A 16076-nucleotide genomic window follows, 5' to 3' on the forward strand; every position below is an offset into this window, starting at 1 on the left:
CACACCCACGAGGAAGGAGGAGGAGGAAAGAGGAAGCTTACCACACGCTAGGAGGAAAGATCCGGTCGCTAACGGCGAGAAAGAGGCGAGGAAGGAGGCATTGTTCGTTAGAAGGAAGGAGGCGGCGAGAAGAAGAAAAGGGGTTGTTCACGTAAAGAGAAAAGAAGATTCAGATCTAGGGTTTAATGAAAATTTGATGACAAAACATTTTTGTCGCTAAATTTATCATCGAATTGGCAACTAATGCGCTGTTCGTCGCCAATTTAGCGACGAACAGAAAGTTCGTCGTCGAATTGGTGACGAACAGAGAGTTCATCACTAATTTTGGCTACAAAAGCGTTATTCATCGCTGATTTGGTGACGAACTCTCTGTTCGTTGTCAAATTGGCGATGAACAGCACGTTCGTCGTAAAATTTGAAGATCATTTCATGGTTTGATGACTATTTGGCGATGAATAAAATTTTCATCGTAAATTTATGATGAATATGATTTTCGTCGCTAATTGGCGACGAATTTAACAACGAATTTTCTTTTTACAATGCAATTAGCGACAAAATTAATATGTTGCTAAATTAGCAATAAATATTTATTCGTCGTAAATTTCATTGCAAATCAGTGACGAAAGACAAATTCATCACAAAATCTATTGCAAATTTGCGATGAAAAAATTTGTCGCAAAAATTCGTCCCTAAAAACCTATTTTTTTGTAGTGCTTGCACTATGAGGCTCTGATACCACTGTTGGGATCGTCATGGTGCAATGCGAGTGTTTACACATTTAAAAAACGTACGCAGTGAAAATAAATAAATAATTAAAACTAATTATTATAACACACGCATGCAAATATAGGATATAACAGTGTACAAGACATGACTAGAAATTAAAATTTTAGAATAATAAATAATTCTGTGGGTACCTCATAAATGATGTTGAATGGTGTTGGTATCAATTGAATGGTCTTTATCGAAGTCCCGCCTCTACCGTTGATCCATGCCAAGTTCTCGTCAAGATAACTTCCTAAGTCACGGGGCATATCACCATCTTCGGTACTAGCCGACGATTGACAATGATCAAATTGAGAGAAAACCTAATTTCGAAAAACACGCAACAACATTTATCGTGATTTTTCGGAGGTTTTCTAACTATCACCGAAAATCATATTCCCGATGTAGTTTTTGATGGTCAACCTTTGACCACCAATAAAGACAAATGACCGAAAATCTTTTCTGGTGATGATGAAATAATTCTAGAAGTTTCGCAAACTTCCGAGAAGATGGTTGTTGGTCGTCAAATGATCGAGATTAACTGGCAACATCAGCTAACCTGTCCAATGATCAAAAATAAATTTTCAATGATTGTACGAAGTTCCAACATCGAAAATACAATCCGACAGCATTCTCCCCTCTTCTCCTACACGGCCAAAACAGGGATGGCACGAACATCGTCTTCTCCTTTTCTCCTGCACATGTAGCTAGGGCTCTGGTGGCGGCGCGGCTAGGGTTCTAGCGGCTTTTGCTGTTGTCGGTAGCAGCCATCAGCCGGACGGCGCTCCGGCAGCGGCGACAACAGCCATCACGTGGGGTGGCGTTCTAGCGATAGCCGCTGCAACAAGAAGAAAAGGAACAAGAGCGGCTTCTACGACAGGAAGGAAGAAGCAGTCCCAATGATGGGTTTTCCAGCCTTGCTTGCAAAACAGGGATGGCACGAACATCGTCTTCTCCTTTTCTCCTGCACATGTAGCTAGGGCTCTGGTGGCGGCGCGGCTAGGGTTCTAGCGGCTTTTGCTGTTGTCGGTAGCAGCCATCAGCCGGACGGCGCTCCGGCAGCGGCGGCAACAGCCATCACGTGGGGTGGCGCTCTAGCGATAGCCACTGCAACAAGAAGAAAAGGAACAGGGGCGGCTTCACAACAGGAAGGAAGAAGCAGTCCCAATGATGGGTGATGCGGGAAGTCACGGAAGGCTAAGCGTATGGTCAAAGATCAGGCCACGGGGGCAAACTCCCTCGCCCCGTCAGGAGGAATCTCGTCCCGGCACACTCGCTCAAGTCTCGTCCCGGCATACTCGCTCAAGTCTCGTCCCGGCATACTCGCTCAAGTCTCGTCCCGGCATACTCGCTCAAGTCTCGTCCCGGCATACTCGCTCAAGTCTCGTCCCGGCATACTCGCTCAAGTCTCGTCCCGGCATACTCGCTCAAGTCTCGTCCTGATATGCCTTCGCGTCTCGGCACAGGCCTAACCTCAATGGTAGGTTTTAACCCTAGCCCTGATCTTCTGACACCCACCACTGCCATCACCGCTGGGAAGGCTCAGGGCCGGTGTGCTGCGGGTACACCATTACTTTCGGCGTCCGTCTTAGTCATCCCCACTCGCATTAATGGTGACCTCTCAGCGCATTAATGGCGCTCCTCGTGTTTATACGTGGCGTGTTCTTCTAACCTCGTGGTTTGCACGCATTATCATGAAACGGGCATGGAAGATCAGTATGACCTTCCCTACGAGCTCCTCCTACACGCACGGCCTAGGACAGGAGGGACAAAGAGAAGGTTCTTCTGATGATAATATCCGTATCCAAGGTACATAGTAGCCGCCCTCCTAGACTAGCCTCGAAGGTTGGTTATAAAAGAAGTAACTCATGATCATGCAGGAGGTATGAGAAACAACAATATATCTCTTTTCCTTTCCTTTTTGCCCTCAGGAGTAAACCCTAACTTGAGCGTCGGAGTGACTCACCGGGTTCCCCGGAGAGCCAGTCTAACCTCTCTTGTTGAGTGTATTGTAGGATCCCGTCGGAAGTTCCCGGAGGTTCCCCAATCAAAACTCTGATCGGTGATCACCCTTGCCAGATAGTCCGTTGACTGGTGGCTTGACCTTCTACGACATTTGGCCGGAACATTTTGGCGCCGTCTGTGGGAAAACTGAGCTAGGCGTCGTAATGGTTAACACTAGAAGGACTGCTGACAGCCGTGAACAGGCCGATGAAGGAAACCCGGGGATAGGGGTGTCCTTAACTCCGGCGCAACTAGATCATCTGGTGGACCAAATCATGCAGAGGATTGCACAACGACAGCCGCCAGTACCTCCACCCGTAGAGAAGGTTCCTCAACCCCAGGATGGTGGACCGCTAGCCGGCCAGGTCCCGGCACTTGGCCAGAATCCGCCACAAGTGGTCGTTTCCCTTCAACGGGAAGCTCCACTCCCCAGGGAAGACTCTCGAGAGTCCCACACCGGAGAAGCCCCCCTACCTGACCACAAGGGTAAAGCTCCCATGGTCCCGTCGGAAGAGAAGGGAGATACCCCGTTCTCTAAGGAGATTCTAGAACAAGAACTCCCTCGCCGCTTCCAACAGCCACAAATAGGGGACTACTCCGGCTCTACCGACCCTGATGACCACATGTGCCGCTTCGAGCATATGGCCCTGCTACATCAGTACGCCGACGGGGTGAAGTGTCGGATTTTCCTGAACACCCTAGCAGGCCCCGCTCAAAGGTGGTTTCAACATCTCCCCCCACTCTCTATCCGGACTTTCAAGGATTTCAAAGCGGCCTTTTTACATCAGTTTGCCAGCTGCCGGAAGTACCAACAGACCCCCCTGGATTTGTTCACTCTGAAACAAAAACCCAAAGAGACTCTGAGAGCATATCTCCACCGCTTCGACGGGACGGTTCTGAACATGCCTCCTACCCCGTCCGACGTGCTGATCAGTGCTCTCACGCAAGGATTAGCGGAAGGAGATTTCTTCAGGTCCCTTGTTAAAAAACCGCCGGGGAGCTATCAGCAATTACTGGACCGAGCTAATAAGTATATACACCTAGAAGAAACACAGATAGCCCGAAAAACGGATGGAGGTCCCCCTCCCCGTCTAGAGAAAAAACCAGTTTCTCCCCCGCCAAGACAAGAGGCCCCACCGAAGTTGCTCAACTACAAGAACGGACGTGCCGTCCAAACTGTGGATTCAGCCCCCCTCTTCACCATGGAGCCCGGCTCGACGGGGGCACCCCCCGCCCGCTTTTGCACGTATCACCAAACTCACCGGCATGGGACCGATGAGTGCCGGGAACTGGCGCACGAGATCAATCGCCTGGTGAAGGAAAGACAAAGGACCCGAGGAGCCCCTTTTCCCGCTCCTCAGCGCTCTCCAGCTCCTGACCACCGGCAAAGAGACTACCCCCCGCAGCGCTACCCCTCCCCGGAGGCTACCGCCCCCCGCCGGAACAGGGATCGCCGCCGGCAGCCCTCGCCACCTCGAAGGAGCCCTCAGCGAGACGCCCCCGGAATGAAGAAAACCGACAAGGACGACAGCAGCCGCAACGTCACCGGGAACGTCCGCCTACCCCCCAGGGAGCCCCCGACAATGCCAGATATCGCGGCAACATTAATATGATTTTCGGAGGATCCACTGATGGGGATTCGCACCGCACTCGAAGGGCCCATTGTCGGAGCTTGGAGACATACGGGGTGGAGGTATGTAAGACTGGTCCTCTCATCCATTTTGGCCCGCAGGATTTAGCGGGAGTGTCTACGCCCCATGATGACGCCCTAGTCATACGGGCCACCATTGCCAACTATAATGTGGGACGGGTCTTCGTTGACACCGGCAGCTCAGTTAACGTCCTCTACAAGGAAGCTTTCGCCCAGATGCAGATTGATCGTCACGAGTTGCACCCCATGTCCACCGCCCTCTTCGGATTCTCTGGACATGAGGTGCAACCCCTCGGGCAGATCAACCTCCCATTGTCTTTGGGAGAAGAACCTCTGCGTCGCACCCGGAATGTCACTTTTCGTGATAGTGGACGCACCTTCCTCATACAACGTAATACTTGGAAGGCCAGCCCTCAGCGCCTTCCAGGCTGTTGTGTTGACCTTCTACCAGAAGATTAAGTTCCCAGTGGCAGACCAAGTGGGAATGGTAAGTGGAGACCAAGGTACGGCGCGTGGCTGTTATGTTGATGTTGTGCAGGCTGGACGGAAGCGAGTAAGGACTATCCGGAATGAAGTTCAGACCCTGCACGAGACCGCCCCTCCGGAGCACGCCTGTCCCAGAGAAGAAGTACCAATAGTGCCAGGAAGGCCAGAACGAGTCACCCAGATGGCTTCGGACCTGCCGCCCGAGCTTAAAAAAGCCCTGATCGAGAGCCTCATCCGCAACCGAGACGTATTTGCCTGGACACCACAAGAAGTCAAGGGCGTCTCCCCCGATCTCATGGAGCACCGCCTTAACGTCCTGCCCGGATCTAGACCAGTACGACAGAAGAAACGGAATTTCTCATCAGCCCAAAATTTGGTAATAAGGGAAGAGATTAACAAACTCAAGGACGCTGGACACATTCGCGAGGTGCAATTCCCTCCCTGGCTCGCCAACGTGGTGCTCGTTCCCAAGCCAGGTAACAAATGGAGAGTTTGCATTGACTTCCGCGACCTCAACAAAGCCTGCCCAAAAGATTGTTATCCTCTCCCTCGGATCGACCAACTAGTCGACTCCACTGCTGGATGTGAGTTCATATGTATGCTGGATGCCTACCAGGGGTATCACCAGATCCCCTTAGCTGTAGAGGACCAAGAGAAAGTTAGTTTTATTACCGCTGATGGTACTTTCTGCTACACTGTGATGCCTTTCGGCTTGAAAAATGCTGGTGCCACCTACCAGCGCCTCATGGATAAGGTCTTTCGGCAACAAATTGGACGTAACGTTGAAGTTTACGTGGACGACATCCTGATCAAATCTCCCAAAGCCGAAACCTTGCTTGCTGATATCGAAGAGACCTTCGCCACCCTTCGGGAGTATGGACTTAAACTCAACCCCAACAAGTGCGTCTTTGGCGTAAAGAGCGGGCGTTTCTTGGGATATATCGTCACTGAGAGGGGGATAGAGGCCAACCCAGATAAAATACAGGCCCTACAGAACATGTCCTCTCCGCGCAATGTCAGGGAAGTGCAGAGGCTGGTGGGTCGAATCACTGCCCTGTCCAGATTCATCTCCCACTCGGCAGACAGAAGCCTCCCTTTCTTCAAAGTTCTGAGGAAGGCGACCCGTTTCTCTTGGGACGCCAAGTGCGAGGAGGCCTTCGCCGCCCTCAAAGCCTACCTGGCCACCCTCCCGGTGTTGTCAAAGCCTATGACTTCTGAGCCTCTCTGGGTATACCTCTCCGCTTCGGAAGGTGCGCTTGGATCTGTACTCATCCGGCAGGAAGGTAAAATTCAACAACCGATTTATTTCTCTAGTCACCTGCTCAAAAATGCAGAAACTCGGTATACCACCTTGGAGAAGCTAGCCTTGTCCTTGACTCTCACCGCCCGCAAACTCCGACCCTATTTCCTATCTCATCCCATCACGGTGCTCACCAATAGCCTCTTGGGAAGGGCCATGACAAACCCGGAGGCTTCCGGTCGCCTGATCAAGTGGATGGTCGAGCTCAGCGAATACGACATCCAGTATCTGCCCCGGACCGCCATCAAGGCTCAAGCCCTGGCAGATTTCCTCACCGAGGTGCAAGGGCCGGAAGATCAAGAAGCGTAGAAAGTCTATGTTGACGGCTCCGCCACTAAGAGCTGCAGCGGAGTAGGAGTGTTCCTGCAATCCCCACAGGGTGATTCTTTACAACTGGCTATCAAACTGCAATTTCGAGTCTCTAACAACGAAGCTGAATATGAGGCCCTGATAGCAGGGCTGCAAGCCGCCAAATACGTGGGGGCGCAGAGGGTGATCATTCACTCCGACTCCCAACTTGCAGCCCGCCAGCTAGAAGGTACCTTCGAAATCCATAACGAGCGCCTACAAAGGTATGCAGTCGCTTTCGACAAAATAAAAGCCAAATTCCAGGAGGTCACCGTTGTGAAGATTCCAAGGGCGGATAATTGTAAGGCAGATGAGCTGGCCAAATTGGCCAGCGCGGTGCACACATGGACCATCGAGGAACCTGCCATACAAGAACAACTGATTGCTCACATAGATCACGCCCAGCCGCCTGTCTCCCAGGTCGATTGGAGGGCCCCTTTTATCTCCTTCTTGCGTACCGGTGTTGTGCCTAAAGAAGCCGGTTCTCCACGTACCTTCAAACAAAGGGCGGCCCGTTTCACCCTCATAGGAGATCTCCTCTACAAAAGAGCCTTTTCTCGCCCTCTCCTAAAGTGTTTAAGTGCAGACGAAGCTGACTATGTCTTAAGGGAGATCCACCAAGGCTGCTGTGGAAACCACAGCGGGGGAAGAACGTTGGCGCGAAAAGTCTTGCTAGCCGGATATTTCTGGCCTACCCTACAAGCTGATGCGGCTCAACTCGCTCGTGCCTGCTCCAGTTGCCAGAAGCACCAACCTGTTCTACACCAGCCCGCTGAATATTTGAAAACTGCCACGGTCTCTTGCCCTTTCGACAGATGGGGAATGGATATAGTGGGACCTTTTCCCCCGGGATCAAGGTCAGAAGAAATTCTTGCTCGTGGCTGTGGACTACTTCTCCAACTGGGTGGAAGCTGAAGCCTTGGCCAGGATCACGGAAGACGCTGTTTTGAAGTTCTTGTGGCGGAATATTGTTTGCAGATACGGTGTGCCTCGGCAAATCGTATCCGACAATGGGAGACAGTTCCAAGGCCGCAAAATGCGGGAATGGTGCCAGGACCTTAGTATCCTCCACATCTGCACCTCGGTTTACTACCCCCAAAGCAACGGTCAAACCGAGGTAGTAAATCGGGAATTGGTCCGAGGATTGAGAGTCCGGCTCGACCAAGCTGGAGGAAGGTGGGTGGAAGAGTTGCACAGCGTCCTGTGGGCCTACCGAACCACCCCCCGAGAAGGCACCGGTATGACCCCTTTCCACCTGGTATATGGAGGGGAAGCAGTGATTCCTGTAGAGATTGGCTCGCCATCTCCCTGAGTCCAGGCTTACACCGACAGCGAAGATAATGCAGGACGACGCCTCTTAGAACTGGATTTCATCAGTGAAGACCGGGCAATAGCCCACACCCGACTTCAAGCCTACCGGCAACGCATGAGCACTGCATACAACAAAAGGGTCTTCCCTCGATCCTTTCAAGTAGGGGACATAGTCTGGAAAAAACTTAACCCTATGGGAGACGTCGGCAAATTAGAGCCCCGATGGAAGGGACCATTCTCGGTCACCAAGAAGATAGATGGAGGATCATATTACCTAGCGGATCAACTGGGAAGGAGCTCAAGCGGCCGTGGAACGCCCAACATCTCCGACCTTTCTATAGCTAAATTCTCTCCTCTCCTTCACTCCCTCTTTTGTACGTTGTAAGACAGCGTATATCGCTGGGTTCTCCGATCCTGCACAATAGTCTTTTTTACCCTCTCGGTTCTATGCGCCGACGGGTCGGCCGAGATAAAAGCAAGAGCCCTCTCGGCCTCACGCGCCGACGGCTAACTACTCCCGGCCTCAACAACCCTCTCGGCCCTACGCGCCGACGGTTCGGCCAAGATAAAAGCAAGAGCCCTCTCAGCCTCACGCGCTGACGGCTAACTACTCCAGGCCTCAGCGACCTCTCGGCCCTATGAGCCGACGGTCCGGCTGAAACAAAGACAACAGCCCTCTCGGTCCCACGCGCCGACGGCTAAGTGCTCCTGGCCTCAGCGACCCTCTCGGCCCTACGCGCCGACGGTCCGGCCGAAACAAAGACAACAGCCCTCTCGGTCCCACGCGCCGACGGCTAAGTGCTCCCGGCCTCAGCGACCCTCTCGGCCCTACGCGCCGACGGTCCGGCCGAAACAAAGACGACAGCCCTCTCGGCCCCACGCGCCGACGGCTAAGTGCTCCCGGCCTCAGCGACCCTCTCGGCCCTACGCGCCGACGGTCCGGCCGAAACAAAGATGACAGCCCTCTCGGCCCCACGCGCCGACGGCTAAGTGCTCCCGGCCTCAGCGACCCTCTCGGCCCTACGCGCCGACGGTCCGGCCGAAACAAAGACAACAGCCCTCTCGGCCCCACGCGCCGACGGCTAAGTGCTCCCGGCCTCAGCGACCCTCTCGGCCCTACGCGCCGACGGTCCGGCCGAAACAAAGACGACAGCCCTCTCGGCCCCACGCGCCGACGGCTAAGTGCTCCCGGCTTCAGCGACCCTCTCGGCCCTACGCGCCGACGGTCCGGCCGAAACAAAGACAACAGCCCTCTCGGTCCCACGCGCCGACGGCTAAGTGCTCCCGGCCTCAGCGACCCTCTCGGCCCTACGCGCCGACGGTCCGGCCGAAACAAAGACAACAGCCCTCTCGATCCCACGCGCTGACGGCTAAGTGCTCCCGGCCTCAGCGACCCTCTCGGCCCTACGCGCCGACGGTCCGGCCGAAACAAAGACAACAGCCCTCTCGGTCCCATGCGCCGACGGCTAAGTGCTCCCGGCCTCAGCGACCCTCTCGGCCCTATGCGCCGACGGTCCGGCCGAAACAAAGACGACAACCCTTTCGATCCCCCGCATGCTGATGTTTAAGGATTCACAACTCCAGCGATCCTCTCAGACCCACGCGTCGACGGTTCGGCCGAAATAAACAATCTTGATCGGTATAAAGGTCCACAAGATAGTTTCATATCCTTTACTATAGACCAACTTTCCTTCCACATACTCCAGCTAGATTTAACAACCATGAGTCTCTAACCAATACCCCAAAGAATAGCAATATCCAGTATCTCATCTTGCCCAACAAAATTGCAGCTTGCTGGCACCATATCCATAGAATGTTTGAAAGTTGTTTGCCCATCAGAAACCATATCAATACAAAACTGGGAATGCCTCTCACCGAGCAACATAAACAAAAACTCACCGAGCAATAGCCCAAAACTCTGATATATTCAGACCATTGCCCTGCATATTGCAACCATTTTATTTTCAGACATTTAATGTTCTCCAGCAAGAAATTCCAGGAAAATATCAATTTGTCTGCACAACACAAATACCGCTGCATAGCACTCCAAGAAAACCATATAAAAGCTTTCAAAACAATCTGCAATCTGGAATTCCACAGCCACATCAAATCACAATCCATATGCCAATACTGAAAGAGAATCCGCATGCAAAACCAATATTCAAAACTAATTCCATAATGCAACCACCAACCAGATTCACTTTTGCAAAACCGGCACCAACAGAGACTGTGCAGGAAATCAAAAATTCCAGCCGGCACCAACAAATCCTCTGCAAACTTTCCATCTGTTATGGCTCTGTAATCTGCCTTTAGCTTCTCATCCATTTCAATTTCTCTCAACAGCAGTTGACATAGCTTGATCAGAAGCAAATTCATTCATATAGGCGTAACTTCCCATCAGAAGATCCATGAAAAGTGGCTCCATAGCACTCCAAGAAAACCATATAGAAAAATTTCCATACAATCACTACCCTTCCATTGAAACAACAGAAATCCTTGTAAAGTATTACCAAATTGGAAGAAAATCCACATGCAGATCCAATTTACATAAACAAATCAGCCATGCAACATAACCTCAGATTTGCCTCTGCTAATCCGGCACCATAAGAGAGGCTGCTGTGCAGGCAACCATCTACTCAGACCTAGCTGTGAAACTCTCATCCATACGCCATTGCAGCCAAAAAACCTCTGCACAGCCCAAAATGACAAATCAAATATCCCAGAATAATGGCTGTAATTTCGGAAAACTGAACATAATGAAAAGTGCCAAATTATGTCATAGTTCAAAGCATAAAATCCAGTAATAATCATGTCCTTCATAGAATTATTGAAAATCCAAATCTGTTGCATAACGAAAACCAGGTCATAAGCTATCCCCTCCATCGATATCATCATATATCCCCCACATCAGGAATTTAACCAGGTTTTGAAGAAAATCGAAGATAAGGTAAGCCCAATCTGTCTAGTTTGCAAATCCCAAACAACTCCCTATCAATTGAATCACCATCCAAAAGACGAACACCATCAAAATCAAACGCCTTGTTTGCTAAAAAATCCGCCGCCATATTTGCCTCCCTATACGTATGAGTACACTTCACCTTATATTTGCGAATCAACCTCCTGAATCTTAAGAACCAAAGTACGCCACTCCCAACTACAAGAAGGTGCCTCAATAATGTTTAATGCAGCCAAGGAATCAGATTCTAACCATAAAGGAAAAAAATTATGAGCTACACACAGTTCCAAGCCTTTCCAGATTGCAAACAGTTCAGCCCGGATGTTGGATCCAATTCCTATCACTCCATGCATTGCCTTTATGACCTGACCAGCATGATCCCTTACAAGAAAACCATACGAGGATTCCCCTGGATTTCCTCTTGAACATCCATCCGAATTAAGTTTATAAGTATCCATTAAAGGTTTCTTCCATCTAATCACAGCAACCATATTCACCGTACGTAAATGTATCTTTAGTCCAAAATGTTAGCCACCATAGAAAAGCCTTTCCAATGCCAACCTTTGATTAATCCCGCAGCCATACCAACAACCACATACTGGACAATTTTCCCAATGATTTGCCCTGCCGACCAAATAATGGCCCGGTGTTTAGCGTCATTTCGGGCAACCCACAAAAACCAAAGAATTATAAAAGGGCAAGCCTCCCGAATATGCCCTTGCTTCAGCCACGTAGCACCAACCTTCCATTTAACAATATTAGTGAAATTAGGTACTCGAAACCAATTTGCAAAGTAGCCCCATACCTCCATAGCTACCTGACAATTAAAGAAAAGATGCCTCCATGACTCCACTTCCCCACAAAATTGGCACTTAGATGCCAAACAAACTCCACGATTTTGTAGAATGGAATCCACAGGCAACTTCTTCAATAGGAAACGCCAACAGAAGATTGAGATTTTGGGGATCAACAGCTTACTCCAAATAACATCACCCATGTCAAAGGTTGGACGACGGTCCCGAATACAACTCCAAGCAGTTTTCAACGAGAACACACCTTTAGGAGATGGCTTCCATATCATTTTAGGCACCTCACCATGCTGTACACAGAACAACCAGCCACCTCCATAGCAACATCAGCCGGCAAAACAGCCCTTAAACTGTCCAGATTCCAGCAGCCCTCCCTCCAAAAATCAGCCACTAAAGCCATCTGATTCCCCATAACCTCACAAGACTGAAATAAAGGGCCTCTATCAAGCCATCCATCATGCCAGAAGCTTATCCTACCATTTCCAATTGTCCACCCAATTTGATTCTCCGCCAAAACACGCATCTGAATCATTCTTCTCCAAGTCGGGGAGGCATTCCCTTTGATAGGAACAACTACAGGAGACCACGCACCACAATATTGTTTAGAAAGATACCTTGCCCAAAGAGTATTTTGCATTCTAAATCTAAACCACAGCTTCATAGATACCGCATTCGACACCTCCAAAAGCCGCCTCACACCCAAACCACCTTCAAGCTTCGGTTTACAAATAGAAGACCAAGATATCCAATGAACCTTCCCTTTAGAAGCCGATGATCCCCAGAAAAAATTTGCACACACCATCTCCAATTGGTGTAAGACTGACTTAGGAGGTAATAAGAACCTGTAACAAGTAAATAGGTAGAGAACTCAACACACTTTGAATTAAAATCAATCTACCTCCATGGGAAAGCCGTGATAGATTCCAGCCCAACAATTTCTTCCTCGCCTTTTCTATTAAAGGCTGGTAGTAAACTGATTTTTTATTTCCAGAGAAAATAGGAGCTCCCAAATATGTTATATGCCCAACGCCTTCATTAAATCCAGTTATCAAAGAAATCTGTAGTTTTCGGTCAGGAGAAATCCGTCTAGCAGGATAAAAAGAGCTCTTGGATATATTTATCAGTTGCCCTGAGCAAAGCATATAGGATTTTAAGAAAATCATCAACCTCTTGACATTATTAATGGAGCCATTCATGAATATCATAACATCGTCCGCATAAGATAAATGAGAGACCCTGAAATCACTACCAGTGGAGAAAAACATGTGAGGAAATCTGCAAAACAAATTGTCTAGTCCTCTAGATAAATATTCAGCCGCAATAATGAATAAAAGCGGAGAAATCGGATCCCCTTGGCGTAGCCCTCTCGTCGAATGAAAGAAACCAGATAACTGGCCATTAATACGTACCGAAAACCAACAATCAGATATACATCTCCTCATAATATCAATTACTGGTTCTGAAAACCCAAAACCCTCCATAATCTGGAACAAGAAATCCCATTGAATTCTATCATACGCTTTGGCCATATCAAGTTTCAAAATTATATTACCACCCCGAATATGATAGTTCAGCTTATGATGCAACTCCTGAGCCAATAAAATATTATCCGAGATGACTCTACCTGATACAAATCCACTTTGCATAGGAGAAATAATTTTATCCAGAAATCGACCCAACCTATTAGCAATCAACTTAGAAATGATCTTATTCGATACATTGCATAGGCTAATCGGTCTAAAGTCCTGCCATCTTTGTGCATTATCAATTTTTGGGATAAGCACAATCGTAGTCGCAGCCATACTACGTGGAAGGGAACCACCCTGAAAGAAATCCAAAACAGCATCATAAACATCCCCTTTGATAATCTCCCAGCAAGCCACATAAAAGGCGACAGAAAAACCATCCGGCCCTGCAGCGCTATCTTCACACATATCACCAATCACTTGCCTGACTTCCTCAATAGAAGGTGTTGCTAAAATTGCCAAATTCTCCTCGGCTCCTATCAATCTTGGGATATTCTCCATACTTGCAGTCTCTAGTCCTTCTGCATCCCCTGACAGCAATTTCTCAAAAAAACGCAGCACCAGAAGCCTGAATAGACTCAGGATTCTCAATGCAAGATCCCTCCTCCCAGATTCGGAAAATCCGACCAGCCAGTTTCCTTTTCTGAGCTAAATGATGAAAAAGTTTGGTGTTCCTATCACCCTCTCCCATCCATCGAACAGCTGCCTTCTGTTTCCAGAAATCCTCCTCCATATATAGTGTCTTCTGTAATAAAGCTTGAGTCTTGGCCATATGCATTTTATTTTCAGTTGTAGGATTCGTATCAAAATTCTTTTCAGCTAAAGCAAAATCAGACTCCGCCATTTGAACCTTTTCATGAATATTTCCGAAAACTTCTGCATTCCACCATTTTAAATAATTCTTTAATCTCCTTAGTTTAAATTGCAATTTCTGCATTCCATATCCAGCACAAGGCAGCAACCAATTTAGCCGAACAGTAAGGTCAAAACCTGCATGCCTTAGCCACATTTTCTGGAACCTAAAAGAAGATTTCTGAGTTGCAAAAGCAGGAAAAGTTAGCAAAAGTGGACAATGATCAGATAAAGCTCTACTCAAATGTTCCACCTTAACACCAAGATCCTTTGAACTCCAAGAAGGAGACAAAAAGACCCTGTCCAATCGCTTCCACACTCTATGATTAGTCCATGTATATGGATCCCCCACAAATCCAGCATCCAACAATCCAGCCATTGGCTTCCCCTCTATTTCCTGCATGTTTGTTCGTAACTGTGGTGTATGCTTCCTGTGTTAGTTCGGAAAGGAAGGTGCTGTGGGAGGAAATCCTTGAGGCCAAGCCACCCTTGGATGATCTCTGGTTGGTGGGGGGTGATTTTAATGTTATTATGGGGCCGAATGAACACTCAGCAGGGATCTTATCAAAACCAGGTGCAGTGAGAGATTTTAATGATTTTATTAGCATTGATATTTACTGTTTTACCAGTAGCTTTAAGAGATTTATGTGCCACCATAGACTCAGGAATTTCTGCCACCCGATCAGGAGGTTCAGCAGCAACATTTGGCACCAAAGAGAGGGAAGCGGATCTGTGCAGCGGGCCATCCTCCTCACCTGCCAAGTCCTCTTCTTCCACAAACATCAATGACTGGTCAATATCTTCTGAGCCATCTTGCACTGAGTCAGATTGTAAGCCTTTCCCCTGACCCGAGTCCACTGGAGCTTGATTTAAAGCACAAAATTCCAACAATACACCATGGTTACCATCAACCTCAGCCCTATCTTGCTGTTGGTGCCGAGAGGTGTCCAAAGACCCAACCAGATCTCGTCTAGAAGGGTTTTTTCCAGCCTGTTCAGAGCCTTCAACTGGCTGCCCAGCTTGTTTTGAGCTTGCTGCCCCCTGCTGCTGTATTGCTGCTAGAGGCACCAGCACATTCCTGTTTAGCTGCTGCCCAATTAGAATAGGACCTTGCCCTACTCTGTTATGACTGGACTCATTTGAATTTATGTCCCTCCTCACCACCCCTTTGCCCATCTGTGTATCCCCATCAGTTGGTTTTGTTCTGACCCCCAAAAGAATCCTGAACCAGCAGCTCATCCGATTGCTCTTCAACTTGCGCAACCCCCTGTTCTTCATTCCCCAGTGTTGAGTCTTCAAAACCCCTAGCCGAGGTTGCTCATATCTAGACTCCGCACCACCATCATCCTCAACATTCCCTGCCTTCCCTGCTAAATCAGAAATCCCTTCTATATCCAATCTGTTCTCCTCCTCCAAATCTTGTAAAAGCTGAAAATTGTTTCCTGTTTCAAATCCCTGTGCAGCCTCATTTATTTGAGCAGTAGAGCCACCCTTCTTCACCCTCCATGCTTGTTTATCAGTCCCATCCATCCTCAACCTCACCTCCCCTGCATCTAGTGAAATTATAGCAGGATCCTTCTCCTGTCCAGCAGCATACCTTTGATTCAAAAAGGCCCGCAGGTCTTCCTTACCATTGCCACCAGCTTCCCTCCCCCTTTCCATTGAGGTTTCGGCCTATTTCCATTGGCGTAGCACTCCTCCTCAGAGTGGCCTAAATGAAGGCATTGCACACAGTATTTCGGAAACTTTTCAAAAACCACTTTTTGCAAACGCTTCTCCTCCCCAATTCCAATCCAGAATTCCTCCACCCTTGGCTTCAAAAGATCAATTTCTACACAAACTCGAGCCATTGATAGCCTTGTGCAGTCCGCCGTTGCTTCGTCAATCTTGATGGGATTTCCTACAATTTTAGCAGCCGAGAAAAGTCCCCGCTTGTTGAACATATGGATTGGAAAATCCGGAAGTTGGATCCACACCGGTACAACCGAGGACTCAGCCGCATAAGAGAAATTGGGAGTCCACTTAAAAATCCTAAGTGGAACTCCCCCAATATACCAAATTCCCCTTG

General features: G+C 48.9%; 1 protein-coding gene and 1 pseudogene across 1 annotated transcript; one reads left to right on the plus strand and one right to left on the minus strand.

Moving 5' to 3' along the window:
* Positions 1–4378: 4378 nt before the first annotated feature.
* On the plus strand, positions 4379–4879 carry LOC141844874 (uncharacterized). Its single transcript, XM_074732851.1, has one exon. The coding sequence runs from the start codon at positions 4379–4381 to the stop codon at positions 4877–4879; it is 501 nt and encodes a 166-aa protein (XP_074588952.1).
* Positions 4880–9760: 4881 nt separating this feature from the next.
* On the minus strand, positions 9761–14411 carry LOC141844875 (uncharacterized; annotated as a pseudogene).
* Between the last annotated feature and the right edge of the window lie 1665 nt (positions 14412–16076).

The sequence above is a fragment of the Curcuma longa genome, chromosome 14 (assembly GCF_044706935.1).
Source record: "Curcuma longa cultivar G26 ecotype Majalengka, Jawa Barat chromosome 14, ITB_CL_G26_1.1, whole genome shotgun sequence".
Taxonomy (NCBI): Eukaryota; Viridiplantae; Streptophyta; class Magnoliopsida; order Zingiberales; family Zingiberaceae; genus Curcuma; species Curcuma longa.